Source organism: Mercurialis annua, linkage group LG8 (assembly GCF_937616625.2).
Source record: "Mercurialis annua linkage group LG8, ddMerAnnu1.2, whole genome shotgun sequence".
Taxonomy (NCBI): domain Eukaryota; kingdom Viridiplantae; phylum Streptophyta; class Magnoliopsida; order Malpighiales; family Euphorbiaceae; genus Mercurialis; species Mercurialis annua.
In genome coordinates, this window is record NC_065577.1 from 555134 (window position 1) to 571769 (window position 16636).

Below are 16636 nucleotides of genomic sequence, written 5' to 3' on the forward strand. Positions count from 1 at the left end.
ATGTTTAAGTTATAAACATAAATTAAAGTATTTATAAACCATTAATAAATATTAATTTTTCATTTTTATCCTCAAGACTTTGATTCGTTCATTTAAACCGATTCAATTTAACTAATTGTAATATTTGTTTTCTATTCGATTCCAACACACACACACACACACACACACACACACACACACACACACACACACACACACACACACACACACACACACACACACACACATATATATATATATATATATATATATATATATATATATATATATATATATATATTTCAATCTTTAAATAACCAAACATGATATGAAATTTATAATAAATTCTAAATTAGATTAGAATACAGTTATGACATGGCAGTTCAATGATGGTCTATCTAGACTTCAAATGAATTTTGTTAAATGTTATGTCTTGTATTCAACTTAAAGATCAATCTCTCTCAAATTATCATAAAATACACTAAAAGTCCACTTAAAATAATAATAATTATTATAAACTCCACCTAGATTTTAAAAATACAGTAGTATAAGAACCACCTAAATCTAACAATGCAAAATCAATCATTTTTTAAAAATTGAATATAATATCGATATATAATATAAGATCTATATAATTGGATTGCAGATCTGACATAAATACAATTTATCCAAAATTTAATTATATCCAACTATAATTCATATCAGGTCCACTTAAATTTTAAATTGTCAATACGAAATAATTAAATACAACAACATAAAATCTATCAACGATTGTAAAGTTTAAATCAATTATTAAAAAGTTGAAGGAGATACTTATTTTCAGAGGATAAAATAGGTGGTTCATTATACAATTAGTCCAATTGAAAGCAAATTAAATTATCAATTACATTGCTTTAAGTATAAAAATCATAATTTTGTTGTCTAATTAAAGACATTTTGCATCTAATTGCTTGAAAGAGAAATATCAAGGGGCATTTTGTGTTATTTCTTTTCAGTGGGTCGTCCAAGTCCAAGGGATTCATTCAGTGAAATGGCGGTGCATTGTAGCCCACATATATTATGTTCATAAATTAGCTTCCTAAATCCCACGGCAATAGAAAGAAGCATCACGTGGACATGATCAACATCTTACTTGGAAATTCCACGTGTCGATACTCTAATGGCTGAGAACTACAACTCCATAAATAGTTAAATGAAAGTGAAGGAATTTCTCCATTTCCCTTTAAGAAAAGGACATTGTGATACTATAATAAACTAATTAAAAAAGACCTTATTTTTTTTCTTTTTTAGAGTCTCTTCTCAATATATTAAGGGTGTACTTTGATTCAAATTAGATTTAATCAAATTAAATACTTTTAAATTGAATCAATTTATTTTTAAATCGAATTAACTAAATTTATTTACTTTCAAAAACAAATAAAACCACATATTAATTTTTCTTTATAATTTTAAAGTGAACCGATTCCGTTAGTTCAGTTCAATTACTCAATTAGTAATTCATTTAACATAAATACGATCACTTTAATAAATTACTCGGTGTACCTTAAGTAAATTTAATATAGTATTTATTTACAAATATATTTTATAAAATTCATTTGAAGAAACAAATTCGAACGAGATGGAACATATTGTTAAAATTAAATATATTAGATGTAGTTTAAGATTAATTAAGTTAACTAAAGTGGAGTTAATACAGTAGATTGGCACTAACTACAGTAAAATTAAGGGAAATAATAATAAGGCATCCCCATGAAAAAAACAATTGGGATGAAGAATTGTGAATAGAATTAAAATGGAGGCAGATAAATGTTGACTTAACACTGTTTTGATTCCTTCCAAAACCTTGCTGGTAGGCCATGTTGGGGTACTGGAAATGGGCCATACTGAATCCCATCCACTGATCCTACCACTTCCCATCTGCCAGTAAATTAAAATAATTAATATTTAAAAAATAAACCGGTGGCCGAGTCGATATAGCCCCCAATTTTCATTCAAATAGATTGAATTGTGTTTTTTATCCATTAAAAAGTTGAGTCAAACTAACTTTCCATTCTCGGTCGAGCTGGCTGAACCGGCCGATTATAATTTGGTTCTTAAAACGTCGATCATAAGCACACATGTAATTATACAAGTTAAAGTAAATCAAGTTCGAGTTTGAATGAGTCTGAAATTTAAAGTTCAGAACTCGATTCGAACTCGATCGGATTTAATTTCAAGAGGTCGAACTTGAATGCAATAGAATAACTGGACTCGAGTTCGACTCAGCTTGACTCAATTATCTTTATAAATATTTAAAATTAAGTCTTAATTTAAATTAAAAGTACTGTTATAAATATATGTGTGATTTATAAATGGTAAAAATTAAATTAACGAATACTCAATCAATATTATTATATATATATTGTAATTCTCGATTCCGACTCGGCAATTAACTAGAATAACTCAAATTAAGCTTGATTCGATATTAATTAGATCCATTTTGACATTTTTAGAATTAATTTTGAGGAACAATCTTAATCATAAGTTTCATGATTATATTACCTGAATTTAGTAAGTAGATGATGGATGAAGATGAGTATTTCCAACTTGGCAAGTTCATTACCAGGACAGGAATGAACTCCATTGCCAAATGGCATGAAGGTATTGGGTTTTGGAGCAACCTGCATCCACCATTAATAACTTATTAGTTTATGTGGGGATGAAAATGACAAAAATCTCTAGTTTCTTGTTTTATTGCATATACCTCAAATCTTGATGGGTCAAAAATGTGAGAATCCGAAAATATTTTAGGATTGTGATGAATATTCCTGAACAATGGCATCACTTTCCAACCTTTTGGAATTAAATATCCTGCATTTTAGTTGCACACATAATTAATAAGATATCATATATTTATTCAATTATCAAACTACTAGAATTTACCGCATTTCCGACGGATTTCTCTCTCGTGAATAAAAGCCAATCCTTCAGAAAACATATTTTCCTACGGATTTCCTATGGCTTTAATCCATCGACAATACTCCGAACGGAAAAAACTTTCCGATTTGGTAGCTAATTTCTAGACCATCTTACCATTGTATTCAACATCCATTGTTGCTTCCCGAAAAGCAAATGATATAATGCTTGCCATTCTTAAGCTCTCTAAAATAACCTGCGAATTCAGTTTTTAATAACTAGTTAATGAAATAATCTATTATTCATTAATTATAATTAATTTTAAGCAATTATTTAATTACCCTGTGTGTAAGGGGCATATTCCTTGTCTGTCCCCAAGTCAACAACTTTTTTCCTCCTTCATTTTCTTCATATATTGCCATTTGTTCAGCCTGTAAATAAAACTTACAATTTTTTTAAATTTTATCCATTTTTTCCAAGAAATTTAAGAATTTGAATTAATTAATCAATTTCTAACCTTAACAGCTTCAAGAAGTTTATGATCATCATGAAGAAACTTGAGAATCCATGTTAGAACACTTGCAGTGGTATCTTGAGCTGCAAATAGTACTCCAATTACATTATCGGCAATCTGTTCCTCACTTAAAATTTGTCCATTTTGGTCCCTAGAATTAAGAAAACAATCCAATAGATCCTTCTCCAACAGTTTCTTTTCCTTTCTTTCACTGATTATCTCACTCAATATTTGATTCAATCTCTTCCTAGCCTATTTTTTCATGGAAATACAAAAAATAAAATAAAAAAATCAGATAAATATTTATAGACTTTAACCTACTTATAATTAAATTTTTAAATTCTTACCAAGAGAGCTTTCTGATAAGAAGTCCCTGGAATTTTTGTGGGAAAAGAATTATAACCTTTATCCATTATATGATAATTCTCATTAAGCTTCTCTTTATAATTGCTATCCAAGTGACCAAAGATAGAAAGAATGCCTACTTGGAAAGAAAACTGTTGAGGATCAAAAGAAATATATCAGAAAAGTTAAAGGATCCAAATTCTGGGTTATTAAACTTTTAGGGTTACTAAACTTTTGTGCTATTTCATTTTGGTCATACAACTTTATTTTGATTCAATTTAGACATAAACTTTTAAATTACAAACAATAGAACTTCTTTAGTGATTCCAGACCAAATTGAGTCTACACGGACAAACGGCTCTTACATCGATAATGGGTATTAAAAAATTTAAGATTTTATTTCGGCGTAAGAACAAAATTTTTGTTCGCTTATAACGTAACATATCTACTTGCTAATTGCCATGTAGACTCAATTCGACCTGAAATCACTAGGAAAAAAATTTCTAACTATTGTTATTAATATAATGACCAAAATGCAGTAATGCAGAAAGTTTAATTACCTGAAATTTTAATACCCCAAATTCTGGTAAAATAAAGAAATAGAAAAATTACCTTTTTCATTTCAAGAAAGGTGTTAATAACATGACCACCATCAACCCAAGAATCCAAGGCTGAAATGGCTAGGGATTGAATATCAGGAATGAGTTTCTTGATTTTTAATGGTGATAATGAATTAAGAACAAGTTTTCTCAAGTGATTATGATAATCTCCTTGATGGAAAAATAAAGCAAATGGTCCAATCAAATTTTCTTTGCTTTTGGGATAAGTTGGCTTGAACAAATGAGCATGAGTCACCAACACAAATCTTGCAGCCTCTGGACTAGCCAACATAACACAAGGACAACCCAAAATATGACTCTTGAATATTTCTCCATATCTAAAAAACACAAACACAAAAAATAATTAGCTATCAATTCTTGAAAATTAATTAATTCTACTCAATTAGTTTCAATCTATGTTGCACGAAAACTTATAACAGAAAACGAAAAAACGCACAAGATTAATAAGTTATAAAAATAAAATTTACGCAGAAATGTAGAACTCGATAATTAAGTTTTCGTAAAGAACCTTCGTTGCTTGGTAGCGAAGAAAACATTAGGGTTTTGAGAGTAGAGTTGCAGAGTTTCACCCACAAATGGCCATCCCATTGAACCAGGAGGAAGCTTATTAGGTTTTGGATTTGGATTTGAATTTGATAATCTTTTTCTATTTTTCTTGATGATCAGAGAATAAGAGAGTAAAGAAAAAAGAAAGAGGCATAAATAGACAAAAATTAGAACACTCTCCATGCAGAAATGTTGTTTCTGATCTGATATTTGGTATAAAAATGAAAGATTGTAGTGAATGTGATGAGTAGTATATATAGAAGAACCAGGCAGAAAAAGTTGCCAAATTTAGGTTTTAATTATTTGTAGTTAAGATTCATGCTGTCCAACATTAATGGAGGATTATACCTTTTTGGATTAAGATGAGTTGAAAGAAAGTTATCTTCATAAAATTAACATGATGTTGATTTGGAAGGTTAGTCATGCATCTCTTAATGCAAAATTTAATTAAATTTAACCTAACTGTGAAGCTTTTTAATTTCTTTATTTCTTTATTTTATTCAGCATGTTAAAAATTGATCTCTTGGCCGAATCAATATATATATATATATATATATATATATATATATATATATATATATATATATATATATGACCATTTATTTACGGTTCAACTAGTTAAATAAAAATTACATATATATAATCAAATCTAATGAGGGTCTGGTTTTTTCTCCCACATGTACACGTTATGAGAAAGCTTTTTGAATTACCCGCAGGGAGAAATTTCATTAATAATTGTTTTTTCAATGTTGCTCAATATTTTTTAAGTTATATATATGTTTAATTAATTAATAAAATAAACATAAAATGAAAGATTGACCAGATTTTAACTAATTAGAAAAACTTTACAATTTTTACATATGATTTTTAATTTTTATGATTTTTCGGTTTGAAATGTAGTAGAAAATGCAGTTTTTAAGGAAGAATTAAATCGGACTGGCCTTCAGGCGCCTATGGTTGTACTGACCGGTCCGACCGGTTCGATTCGGTGCTTTAAATACTTATTTTATTAACTTTGAATTAATTAATTAATAAGGAAAATAGGAAAATGATTTGGCAGCGGCATGAGAGTGACTGCTATACGTGTCCTGATTAGAAAGCACAAGTTCTGGAAATAGAGTTTATGCATTTTCCTAAGGTCAACATAAAGGAAAATTATAATTATACCATTTAGTTTAAACATATGAGATTACTTTGCTATACAGAATTAGCTTTTCTAAGCAAAAATATTTGCTAATCATCGGCAAATTAACACTAATCTAATTATTAAAATCATTTTGTAATTAAGAAATGGTCATCTTTAATTATGACTACATGATCCTACAGCAGTACTTCTAATTAATGGCTGATTCAGTAATTCATTTTTTTGCATTTATATTTTATTTTTAGTATTTTACTAAAAGGTGATAATGTCATTTTCTAGGGTGTAGAAATGGCCCCATACAGAGTCATTTTCTAGAAATTTGCCAATGTTTATTATGGTAGGTTGCATAGCCAAACTGTTGAATTTATGTCTCAATTATTCACCTCAAATATTTATATGTTTATTATAATAAAAAAATATCTATATTTATTGAAAATACTTTTCTGTTTGATATACTAGTACTTGTGTGTTTTGCACGTGATTAACTATACAAATTGAATAATATACCTCGTAAAAATATATGACCTTCAACTAAATTTCTAGTTTAAATTTTCTCATTTTCATACACGAACTATCAATTTCTCTCAAATTCATACACGGTGCTGAGGTGTCACGACTTTATTGGTGTAATTCGCTGAGGTGGATGTCATTTAACACCGATGAATGAGTGCCACCTCAGCACCGTGCATGAATTTGAGAAAAAATGGTAGTTCGTGCATGAAAATGAGAAAACTTAAACTACGTGATTAAAATGAGAAAACGTATAAAGTTGGTGATTTTTTTTTGACATTAACCCAAAAATAAAAGGTCATGCATACATTTGTAAAAAATCAAAAAATCATGTACAAAATTATAATAATTAAAAGATTATATATGAAATTACAAAAATTTGAAAAGTATATGACATTATAAAAATATAAATTATAAATTTTGCTATTTTTGTCAATAATTAACCTTATTTGGTACATTCTCAATGATAATTAGAATTTCACAATTAACATTTTTTGATTGCGTTGATAGTTTTTTTTTTTTTTTTTGAAATAAAAACTTCTATTAATCAAAAGCTGATTGATCAGCCAGTACATAGAATTTGATAATCGGAGGGACATGCCCCAACCAATTAGATAAACTAAAATAGTCATATACTATCACATGAGATTTTCTATCGTAATTAAAACAACATATATGCATCTCAATTAAGCTAAAGTAGCCATGTGCTATCAAACTGATAATATTACAAAGTAAAGAGTTGTTATTGAAGGCATCCATTACAACCTTTAAAATAAAGGGAATTAGATTAGCTTCGCTTGCCATGATAATACTATCTTTAATCGCACGACTGCTACAACTAGCAGCTATAACTTCATCATTAAAGCCCCTAATCACATCTTCAGTGACATATCTCTTCTCTTGAACATTAAAGACATCATCTATACTGACGCAAAACATACCGATATTTGGTGAAATCCGTCGTAAGATGGTGGCTCTAATTGTTTTAGAGATCCAAATCGCTTGCATCGCAAAAAACAATTTCATCTCCAACGATGAAAAAAACTATTCTTAATTTCGATTAGAATAGATCTAATAAAATTAAGATACTAAGGTAGAAAATAATTTTTAGATCTAGACCAAAATTGGCCAAGAAATAAATTTTATTCAAAATTAAAGACAAAAACTATGGAAAAGGGCTAAAAAACTGAATTTGAGAGATTGGGGAGGTGATTTTTGGCCAAGAATGGCCAAAAACCACCTCCCAAATGAACAAAAAGGTAAAACTTACTAGGGTTTGATAGGTTTCTCAAAAGAAAAAGACGGCTAGGGTTAAATGTGTAACTCAGATGATAAGTTTGCTCCACTTGTTATTTCAAACCAAACTATTTAATTTTTTAAATAAATTCAATTATAATAACATCAAAATAAATTTTATTGATAATAGTTTGGAATCAATAATTGCAAACGATAGAGGAAAACAAAATTGTTTTGTCAAGATGAAAAATATAGTTTCGTTTTTATCGATTGTTTTCGACTAATATATAACATTAATAATTGCTGGAGAAAGTGTAACTAGAATATTCTAGCCTGAAATGGAATGCCTTTGCAATTTTACAATTCCAGAAAAGGAAAATGGCGGTGGTCGGCCATTGGTCGGTTATGTTTTAGCTATATCGGAGTTACCTTATGCCAAAGAAATTAACAAAATTGCATGCTCATGCTACCAAAATGTACATTAATCAATCAATTTCCTTGCTAGTTTTGGTATACCTTTTCCTTGTCTATATCTAATTTATTTTTCTGGATAAGAGAAAATAATTAAATAGAATTAAATTATCTCCACTCATAATTTCACTATCCTTTCTCTCAATCTGATAAATTGAATATAAATAATTTCATTTCTGAGTGATATTTATTTCAAATGGAGACGTTTTATTTAACATATGTTGACATAAAATAGTAATTCGTTTAGTATTATTGTAATAAGGTTTTGAATTTGAGTTTTGTGGATAAATAAAAGGCATAACGCCTTAAAAACCTCCGACTTTATAACCTCTTTTCAATCCTATTCTGATGTTAAAAATTTGTTAATTTTTTTTTTGAAAACTTATCATGTGTGTATAATTAAATCTAAAACTCTTCGATGAAATAAAATTATACATATGCGACAAAAATTTTTTTTTAAAAAAAATTAATTGTCACATGACAAAATCCAAGCAAAATCTGACTGTTGTCTATGTATTTTAACTGGAAAATCTCATGTAAAATTTTAATTTAAATTCAGTAATTCAAATAAAACGATGTAGTTTTGATCACCAGTGTACAGTAATGCAATGATTTAACACTCATAAAATCAATTACATCATATCCACCAGATCAATTTTAAAAGTTTGTCGGAATATTTGAATATGATATAGCACTATAAGAAATAGAATTGAGTGTAAACCTAGCTAGGCACCTTTGTTTGATATCAATCATGCTGTAAATAATACAGAAAAGGACTTGAGGTTATTATTGCTACACAATTATTTCAAACTTTGTTGATTACATAATATATTTCTTATTTTGTGGGTCTAAAGTAAAAACCAATCACCTGAAATCTTTTACATTGCCCTCCCATTTTAGGGTATGTCTTTTAACATAAAATAGCCACACAGCCATGGAAATCAATTACTTTTACACACAAAACAAAACCTATTAAATTTCTTGGTTTAGTGGCATGCACTACCTCTTAATGAGTGTTTATCTCATACAACCGTTGTGTCACGTCATTTTTACATCAAACCAATAAACATTTGCGATAAAAAATCTTTTAATTACTAGTTTCGCATTACGTGCAATACACGTGGCTCGTAACGTAACTCGTCAATGAATATATTAGTAAATTTATTATAATTATACCAATTTTTATTTATAATTAATATTAAATTAGTTAAGAATTTTTGTAAAAATAAATATAATATATTCGGTTATTAAATTTTTTCCATACTGAATTTATTCTTCTTTTGATTTTATAATAATTATAATTAAATAATTAACTTAATTTTATTAATAATATCATTAAAAATAATAAAATAGAAATTTAAATAATAATATATTGACCAGATACAGTATTTTAATTTTATAGTTCAATCAAATTAAAAGATAGGTATTTCTACAAATTTAGAGACAATATAGTTATTGTTTACATACTAAAAACTAAATTGGAGATAACTTAACTACCTATTCTAATTAATATTTTAATTACAATAGTGATTAATTAAATAACTAATTAGTTAATGACTATAAAACCTTTATTTAGTAGTAAACTGAAAATGATTATTCAGTAAATTTGTCTGTCCCCCCCCCCAATCTGTACTTTTATATATAGTATAGATATAGATAGATAGATTACTTATTTTCTTTTATCATTCAATTTTTCACATGACACACAAATTAGTTTGTTGCACGAATAACATGGCGCAACGGTTGCCTGCAATAATTTTTCCCTCTTAATTATGGGTACTTGAACCACATACAATGTATGCGAACAGAATTTAGAAAATTATATAACACAACTGCAACTGCGTCATATCATTCGTAAAATAAATATAATTATAAATAAAAAATAGCGGTTTATGGTTACTCGATTATAGTATTTTTTTATATACTAATAATTACCAATGTTCGATGTATTATGTTTTTATTATTTTATTTTTATTTTATAATAATGAAAAGTAACTATAAGACCAATAATTGTGTACGAAAAACTGCATAGTTATCTATATTTACTAGATGTTGGTTCGATCGTCAACAAAATATCAATTACTAAGACATGATAAATTTAAAATCAATAATCATTTTATAATAATGATTATTTAATAACCGTAAATTTTTTAGAGTAAATTCTGTTTTTATATTTGAGCATAAAGGTCAATTTATGCAAATCTAGTCATTTTAATTAATTAAGAATAACTTTTTTGATTTTAAATCGATTAAAAATAAAATATAAATTAAACATGTTTAAACACCGCAATAATTTTTTATTCAGTTTTTTTAACCATGTAATAACCTATTTGTGAACGTTATTTGCTATACCCTACCTAGTTGACGTTGGTTTGCTTCACTTTCTTTGCCAAATTTGCCATTACTGTGATTAGTAACAACTTTTAGCATCTTTTTTTACACTTATATATTGTCTGGCACAGAAGCACAAAATGAACCTCTTGTTATAGAATGAAAATATACTCCCTCTTCTATTTTATTTTTATAAATTGTTTCTACTTTTATAATTACTCGAAGATATTATTTTAATAAAACGGTAATTGATATTTAATATATATATTTTTTTTGCATTTTAATATTTATTTTTCAAATAATGAGAGATTGTCCGATCGATTTAGATCAAATTTTAGCTATATAGCAATCCGTCAACCAAGTGACACATTAATAATCAGTCAGCCACATAAGCAAAACTCAATATTAATTAATCAAGTAACTTTTGATTTTTACAAAATGAACAAATAGGGTTAATATCACCATATATCATAACCTTTTATTTTTTTTATTTAAACACAATTCGCCTCATGTTTCAGCACAACCTTTCATTATATGGCATATGTAGCATAGATGTCTAAAACGACGCCGTTTTGATTACGGCCAAAAAAATCATATTTTTATAAAAAATAAAACATAAAACGTAAATCGGGCTATAGAATAATTTTTTTATAAAGGTTGTGTTAAAAGATGAGAAAAATTGTAGTTTATTCTTGAAATGAAAAAAAAACGCGAAAGATTGTGATATATGATTACGTTAATCCATCAAAATTTAATAAAATGGATATCAATTACTATTGTGTGAAACTATTATTGTTGGATAACTGTAAAAATATTTTGTTAAAATGGGAGTATTCCAAGTTAGTTGTATGTGTGAATGTACATTTATTTATATATCGGTTGGATATTTTCATTTAGTGCTATTGCTTTTACGATATAATCTTACATGATATCAGAGTTTTATCCATTTATACAATTTGAATTTGCCTAGATGCAAAGCGTGAGGGAGATTGATAGCTCGACCTGGTCACACTACGCATGAAAGGAAGAGTTAAAGTGAGGTATCCCATATTAATTGTGTGTCAATAGACATGTATTTACATATCGGTTTGATATCTCTACTTAATCTCAATTGATTTTAAAATAAAATCTATTATATTGAGTTTTCTTTTGTTTCTTTATTTTTTTAGCAAAAATAAGTGACAATGTTTTGTCTGATGAATAGACTCATATAATAAATAAAAAATATCAAAGATTTGAGCCATCTACTTTTTTTTTCAATTTTGACACAAAATTAGTTACTCTTTGTGTTCTCTTTTAATTGTCCATTTTCAATAAAATACACTTATTAAAAAAATCACTAAAATTTCATGGAAATAAAAAAATAATCTTACATAGATATATCAAAAATCCACATGTTAATAAATGCTCTCTCTACTACACTAACTAAAAAAAACTAAAATTATCATTGAAAATTATAATGGACAATATTTTAGGCCAAAAAATATTTTAAAAATGACAATTATAAGAACACTGAGGGAGTATTAGATCGAAAAAATATACTATATCAAATAGGATTATTTTACTGCATCTTGACTAATATCAATTTGGATTATTCCATGAATAAAATGCTGAGCAACTTTAAAGCTAATAATGAAATGATAATGATTTTTTTATTGGGTTAATGTCAAAAAAAAAATCACCAACTTTACACGTTTTCTCATTTTAATTATGAGGTTTAAATTTTCTCATTTTTATACACGAACTAGCACTTTTTCCCAAATTTATACACGGTGCTGAGGTGGCACTCATTCATTGGTGTAAAATGACATCCACCTCAGCGAATTACATCAATGCAGCCGTGACACCTCAGCACCGTGCATGAATTTGAGAAAAAATGGTAGTTCGTGCATGAAATTGAGAAAATTTAAAGTACATGATTAAAATGAAAAAATATATTAAGTTCGTGAATTTTTATGATATTATCTCTTTTTTATTCTTATCTACATTATAATTTATGCGAGTTCAATTTTGTTTATTTAGATCGAGTTTTTATAGAGCTATATACATTCATAATTGAGGAAAATGTGATATATTTCTTTTGAGAAAATTCAATCTACATATGCAATCTTGTAATTGATCATGCCACTGTAATGCCTACGTATGGTAGTGCGAGTTTGGTGTAGATGCAAAATTTGAAATCATCAATTTTTTTAGTTCAAATCAATCTATCATATCATTAGTTGAATAAATTGAGTGGAATTGTCTCACTGGGGCTCAAATGACAAGAGACCTTGAATAATTAACATACTAACTGAATCAAATCCATAAATACGGTTTGATAATATGCAAAAGGTTATTATTTTTTTCGGTTTGATGTTAGTGATAAACACATTATTTCAGTTTTAGTACAAGCTGAACTAAAAATATCCATTGAACTAAAATGTCATATGAATCACTTAGGGGCCGTTTGGTTCACGGTTAGAAATTGAAATCGGAATCGGAACGAGAAGTAATGGAAATGGGAATGATTGTTTTCATTTTTTATTTGGTTCAAAGTGTAGCAATGGAAATGGAAATGGGTAAAGTTTAATAAAAATATTATTTATTATTTGTTAAAAATATTTCTTTTATTTTTTAAAATATTTTTTATATAAAAAAATTATATTTTTAAAATAAAATATATTTAAAAAAAAATTATTTTTTTAAAATAAAATATTTTTTTAAAAAATTATTTTAAAAAAATAAAAAATAATTTTTTTTTAAAATATTAAAAAATAATTTTTAAAATTTAACAATAATTTTTTTAATGATTATATGTTTATTATTTATCATTAAAATATTTTGTTAAATTTTGATTCTCATTACTAAAAGTTCATTCCCATTCTCAAAAGTTCATTCCCATGGGGTAAGTGGGGAATGGGTGACAGGGGCAATCACATTCCCATTCACTAGTGTAATTTGACAAAACAAATAAAACAATGAGAATCATTTCCATTCCCATTCTCCCATTTTTTTGGCGAACCAAACGGCCTCTTAGTTTGATTTGGTTTGAGACTTTTATATTTTTACAAGTTTAATTTTAGGCAAAAAAATCTAGCGACGAAAGTCTTGAAATCAAATAAAGAAACAAAAACGTCTAACGACGAATTAAAAAAATATAAAAATTACAAAGAATTTAGGATGGATTAAGTTTTAATTTTATTTGATTAAAAGTTAAATTGACTTGGATCGATTCAAACCGAACACAAACTCGTCGATGTAATGTAATGATAGAAAATTGAAAAGAGATGATTTTTGGAGAAGTAGTAGACGTAGACGACCCTTAAAGAGGTAAGATTGAATCTTTCGAAAGATCTTTGGTATAGACAGAATTTGCTAAAGAGAAAAGCCATTTAAGTACGGAATTGTGAATATGTAGTGGAAATTCAAGACTATGATTATACAATTTCAACACTTCTCCACATCTAGCCACTTACACAAATTTATGTTAGCAAAGTATATATTTAGATCCCTACACTATGTAACATTTTTAAATTAGATCTCTCCACTTTTATTTATTAAAATTCAATGTATATACTTCTAATTTTACAAACATTAAGTCCTTCCATCACAGTAATAAAATGTGAGTAATCCACGAGTTGTAACAATTTAAAACACGGACTATTATTTTTACTTTGTTGAAAGTAAGTTTTTGTCTAACTTGACATCATTAACACTTTTGTTAATAAAAGGGCTTGATGTCTACAAAATTAATAATGTAAGGACTTAATGTATATAAATTCTAGTGAAATAATCTAATTCAAAAATTATAATATTGCAAGGACTTGAACATACATTTGGCCGTTTATGTTGAACAACTACCACTTCTTTAGTATATATCTTATCCATTTCTACTTAATTTCTACGGCTGTGTGCTCGCATTGTTGTGCTCCAAAGAGACATAAACCTATCTTTAATTGTACTTATCTATAACACTTCGATTGATTTTAAAATTATATATTTTCCTAGATAATAAATTTTTACCTATGTTGAAATTTTAAAACCAATTATCTATTTCTACAATTAAAAAATTATATCATTTGTTTTTTTATTAAAAAATTATTTGGTATTTTGAATTACAAAATAAATAATAGTCCGTGTTTTAAATTGTTAAAATTATAAATTTATATTAAAAATACAAATATTATAATATTTATAATTTATTTTACAATTATTCCTTTTTTTAACAACAAGACAAAACCTAGATCTAAATTAAAAATGATATAGAATTTTAAAATGCAACATCTTTTGTTTATGATTGTTATCAAAGAGGCAGCATGGTTATGGGAATCAAAATCAATGTGGAATTATCACAGAAAACAAAAGAAAACATATTGCTTGCAGATATCCAAAATGATGCCCAAATCCACCTAAAATAGCATTCTCAAATCTGCTAAATTTTTGATACTATATTTGGATCATACGGCGGATTGTGTATTATTTATTGTGTCATCATTTCCATTATGATGTGCACTCATATCATTTTAAGATATAGTGTGTGAAAATGTATGCACAAATGTTTGTTCGACAGATTTCTAGGGAATATATATTCTCGAACAAAGGATCATTTCACCCCCTCAACTTGACACGAACACAATGTATTAAAAAAACTTAAATTCGTACAAATGGATCACTTTTTCCCTGAATTTGAAAAAAACGTATCAAATCAACCCAAAGAGAGTGAGATAATCATCCCCCTCAATTATCAAAACTGTATCAATTTAGCTCTCCATTCCAACCCATTAAGTCTAATTTAATACAAATTATAAAGTAGTGTTTGCTCGGAGACTTGCTAATAGGATAACGGATTGCCTAGCTAAATGCTATCAATACCGCGAACCCTTCATTGGCATGATACTCTCTTTTATGTGCAATGTTTTAGCAGATGATGCTTCTATGAAGTTTGATTAATTCATTTAAAAAAAATCATCATGCAATTGCAATGCCACAAAAGTAAAAAAGAATAATTTCTAAATTTAAATGAGATTGTTCTACATTTAAAGTATGTGATAGTATGTAATCTGTAAGAGTAAAATTATTGAATGTTAAACTACATGATTTTATGATGAAACTTATTTATAAATACTTGATACCTTTTTTTTGAATAGTGATATCAACTATAAAATTCGGAATTATTTGATTGAATAAAATAATAATGAAATATTGGAGAAAACTATTTGAAAAATTGATGTTAACAAAGAGACCCTTTTAGAGTTTGGAAGTACATGGTTATTGTAGGAAAAGATAAATCTATGGGTTCTTTTTTACGGATTATAGCTCGTTATAGCATTTCACTTTTCATTGCGCCAAATTACCGAAAGAGATTCCAGAAGTTGGTCTTTCGCTCATGTAAATAACAAAGATTAATTCACAGTAATTTTTTTAATAAGTTAGATCTTGTAAAGAAGATAAATTGCAAAATTTTCCTATGTAATCCTAAAATGGTATCCGAACGATAGTCTTTCGCACATGTAAATAACAAAAATTCACAACTGTAAAATTAATTTTAATCGATGATTTTTATCAATACCTCTTGAGTCTCGCCTTTATCTATGGATGATTTTTTCATTCAATACCTCTTGAGGAAGAAATATAGGGATATATGGAACTTGATATGGTTTTCACTATTTGGTCTTTATGGAAAGCGAGAAAAAGGCGGATTTTCGACTTCAAAACTACCAAGATAGACAAACTAGTTTTCGATAGTATTAGCAAGGCGGTCCAGTTTTACAAGTCTTTCCATCCTAATTTTCCTTATTCTAACTCGGATGTTCTTAGAAGTTTGGACTACTTTTGTATGCATACTTGATTGTATTATTTTTTTTGCCTTCCACTTCTTGTGGTTGAGCTAATACAAATATCATTTATCTAAAAAAGTTAATTTTAATTCAAGTTAGATTCTGTAAAGAACATAAATTGCAAAACTTTCTGTTCATGGGATTCGAATGGAGATCTTTTGTTCATAAAAATAGCTATATTCGAAACAAATTTTTTTTAATTCAAATTAGATCTTGTTAAGAACAT

At 27.3% G+C, this 16636-nt stretch overlaps 1 protein-coding gene across 1 annotated transcript; it reads right to left on the minus strand.

The window, feature by feature from the left end:
* Window positions 1-1607: 1607 nt before the first annotated feature.
* LOC126659743 (abscisic acid 8'-hydroxylase 4) lies at window positions 1608-5237 on the minus strand. Its single transcript, XM_050353079.2, has 9 exons — window positions 4862-5237; window positions 4346-4670; window positions 3736-3885; window positions 3392-3640; window positions 3216-3305; window positions 3052-3130; window positions 2723-2829; window positions 2521-2639; window positions 1608-1896 (listed from the first exon to the last, which is right to left on the minus strand). Exons 1-9 carry the CDS (start codon window positions 5080-5082, stop codon window positions 1794-1796), a joined length of 1443 nt encoding a protein of 480 aa, XP_050209036.1. The 5' UTR covers window positions 5083-5237; the 3' UTR covers window positions 1608-1793.
* Between the last annotated feature and the right edge of the window lie 11399 nt (window positions 5238-16636).

What these genes read in the sequence shown, in the direction of transcription:
- LOC126659743 (XM_050353079.2), bottom strand. Translation starts at nt 5,082, where the DNA reads ATGGAGAGTGTTCTAATTTTTGTCTATTTATGCCTCTTTCTTTTTTCT. An exon ending in CTTATCAGAAAGCTCTCTTG is followed by an intron (nt 3,641 to 3,735) that starts GTAAGAATTTAA and finishes ATGAAAAAATAG; the next exon opens with GCTAGGAAGAGATTGAATCA. An exon ending in AACTTCTTGAAGCTGTTAAG is followed by an intron (nt 3,306 to 3,391) that starts GTTAGAAATTGA and finishes TTTTATTTACAG; the next exon opens with GCTGAACAAATGGCAATATA.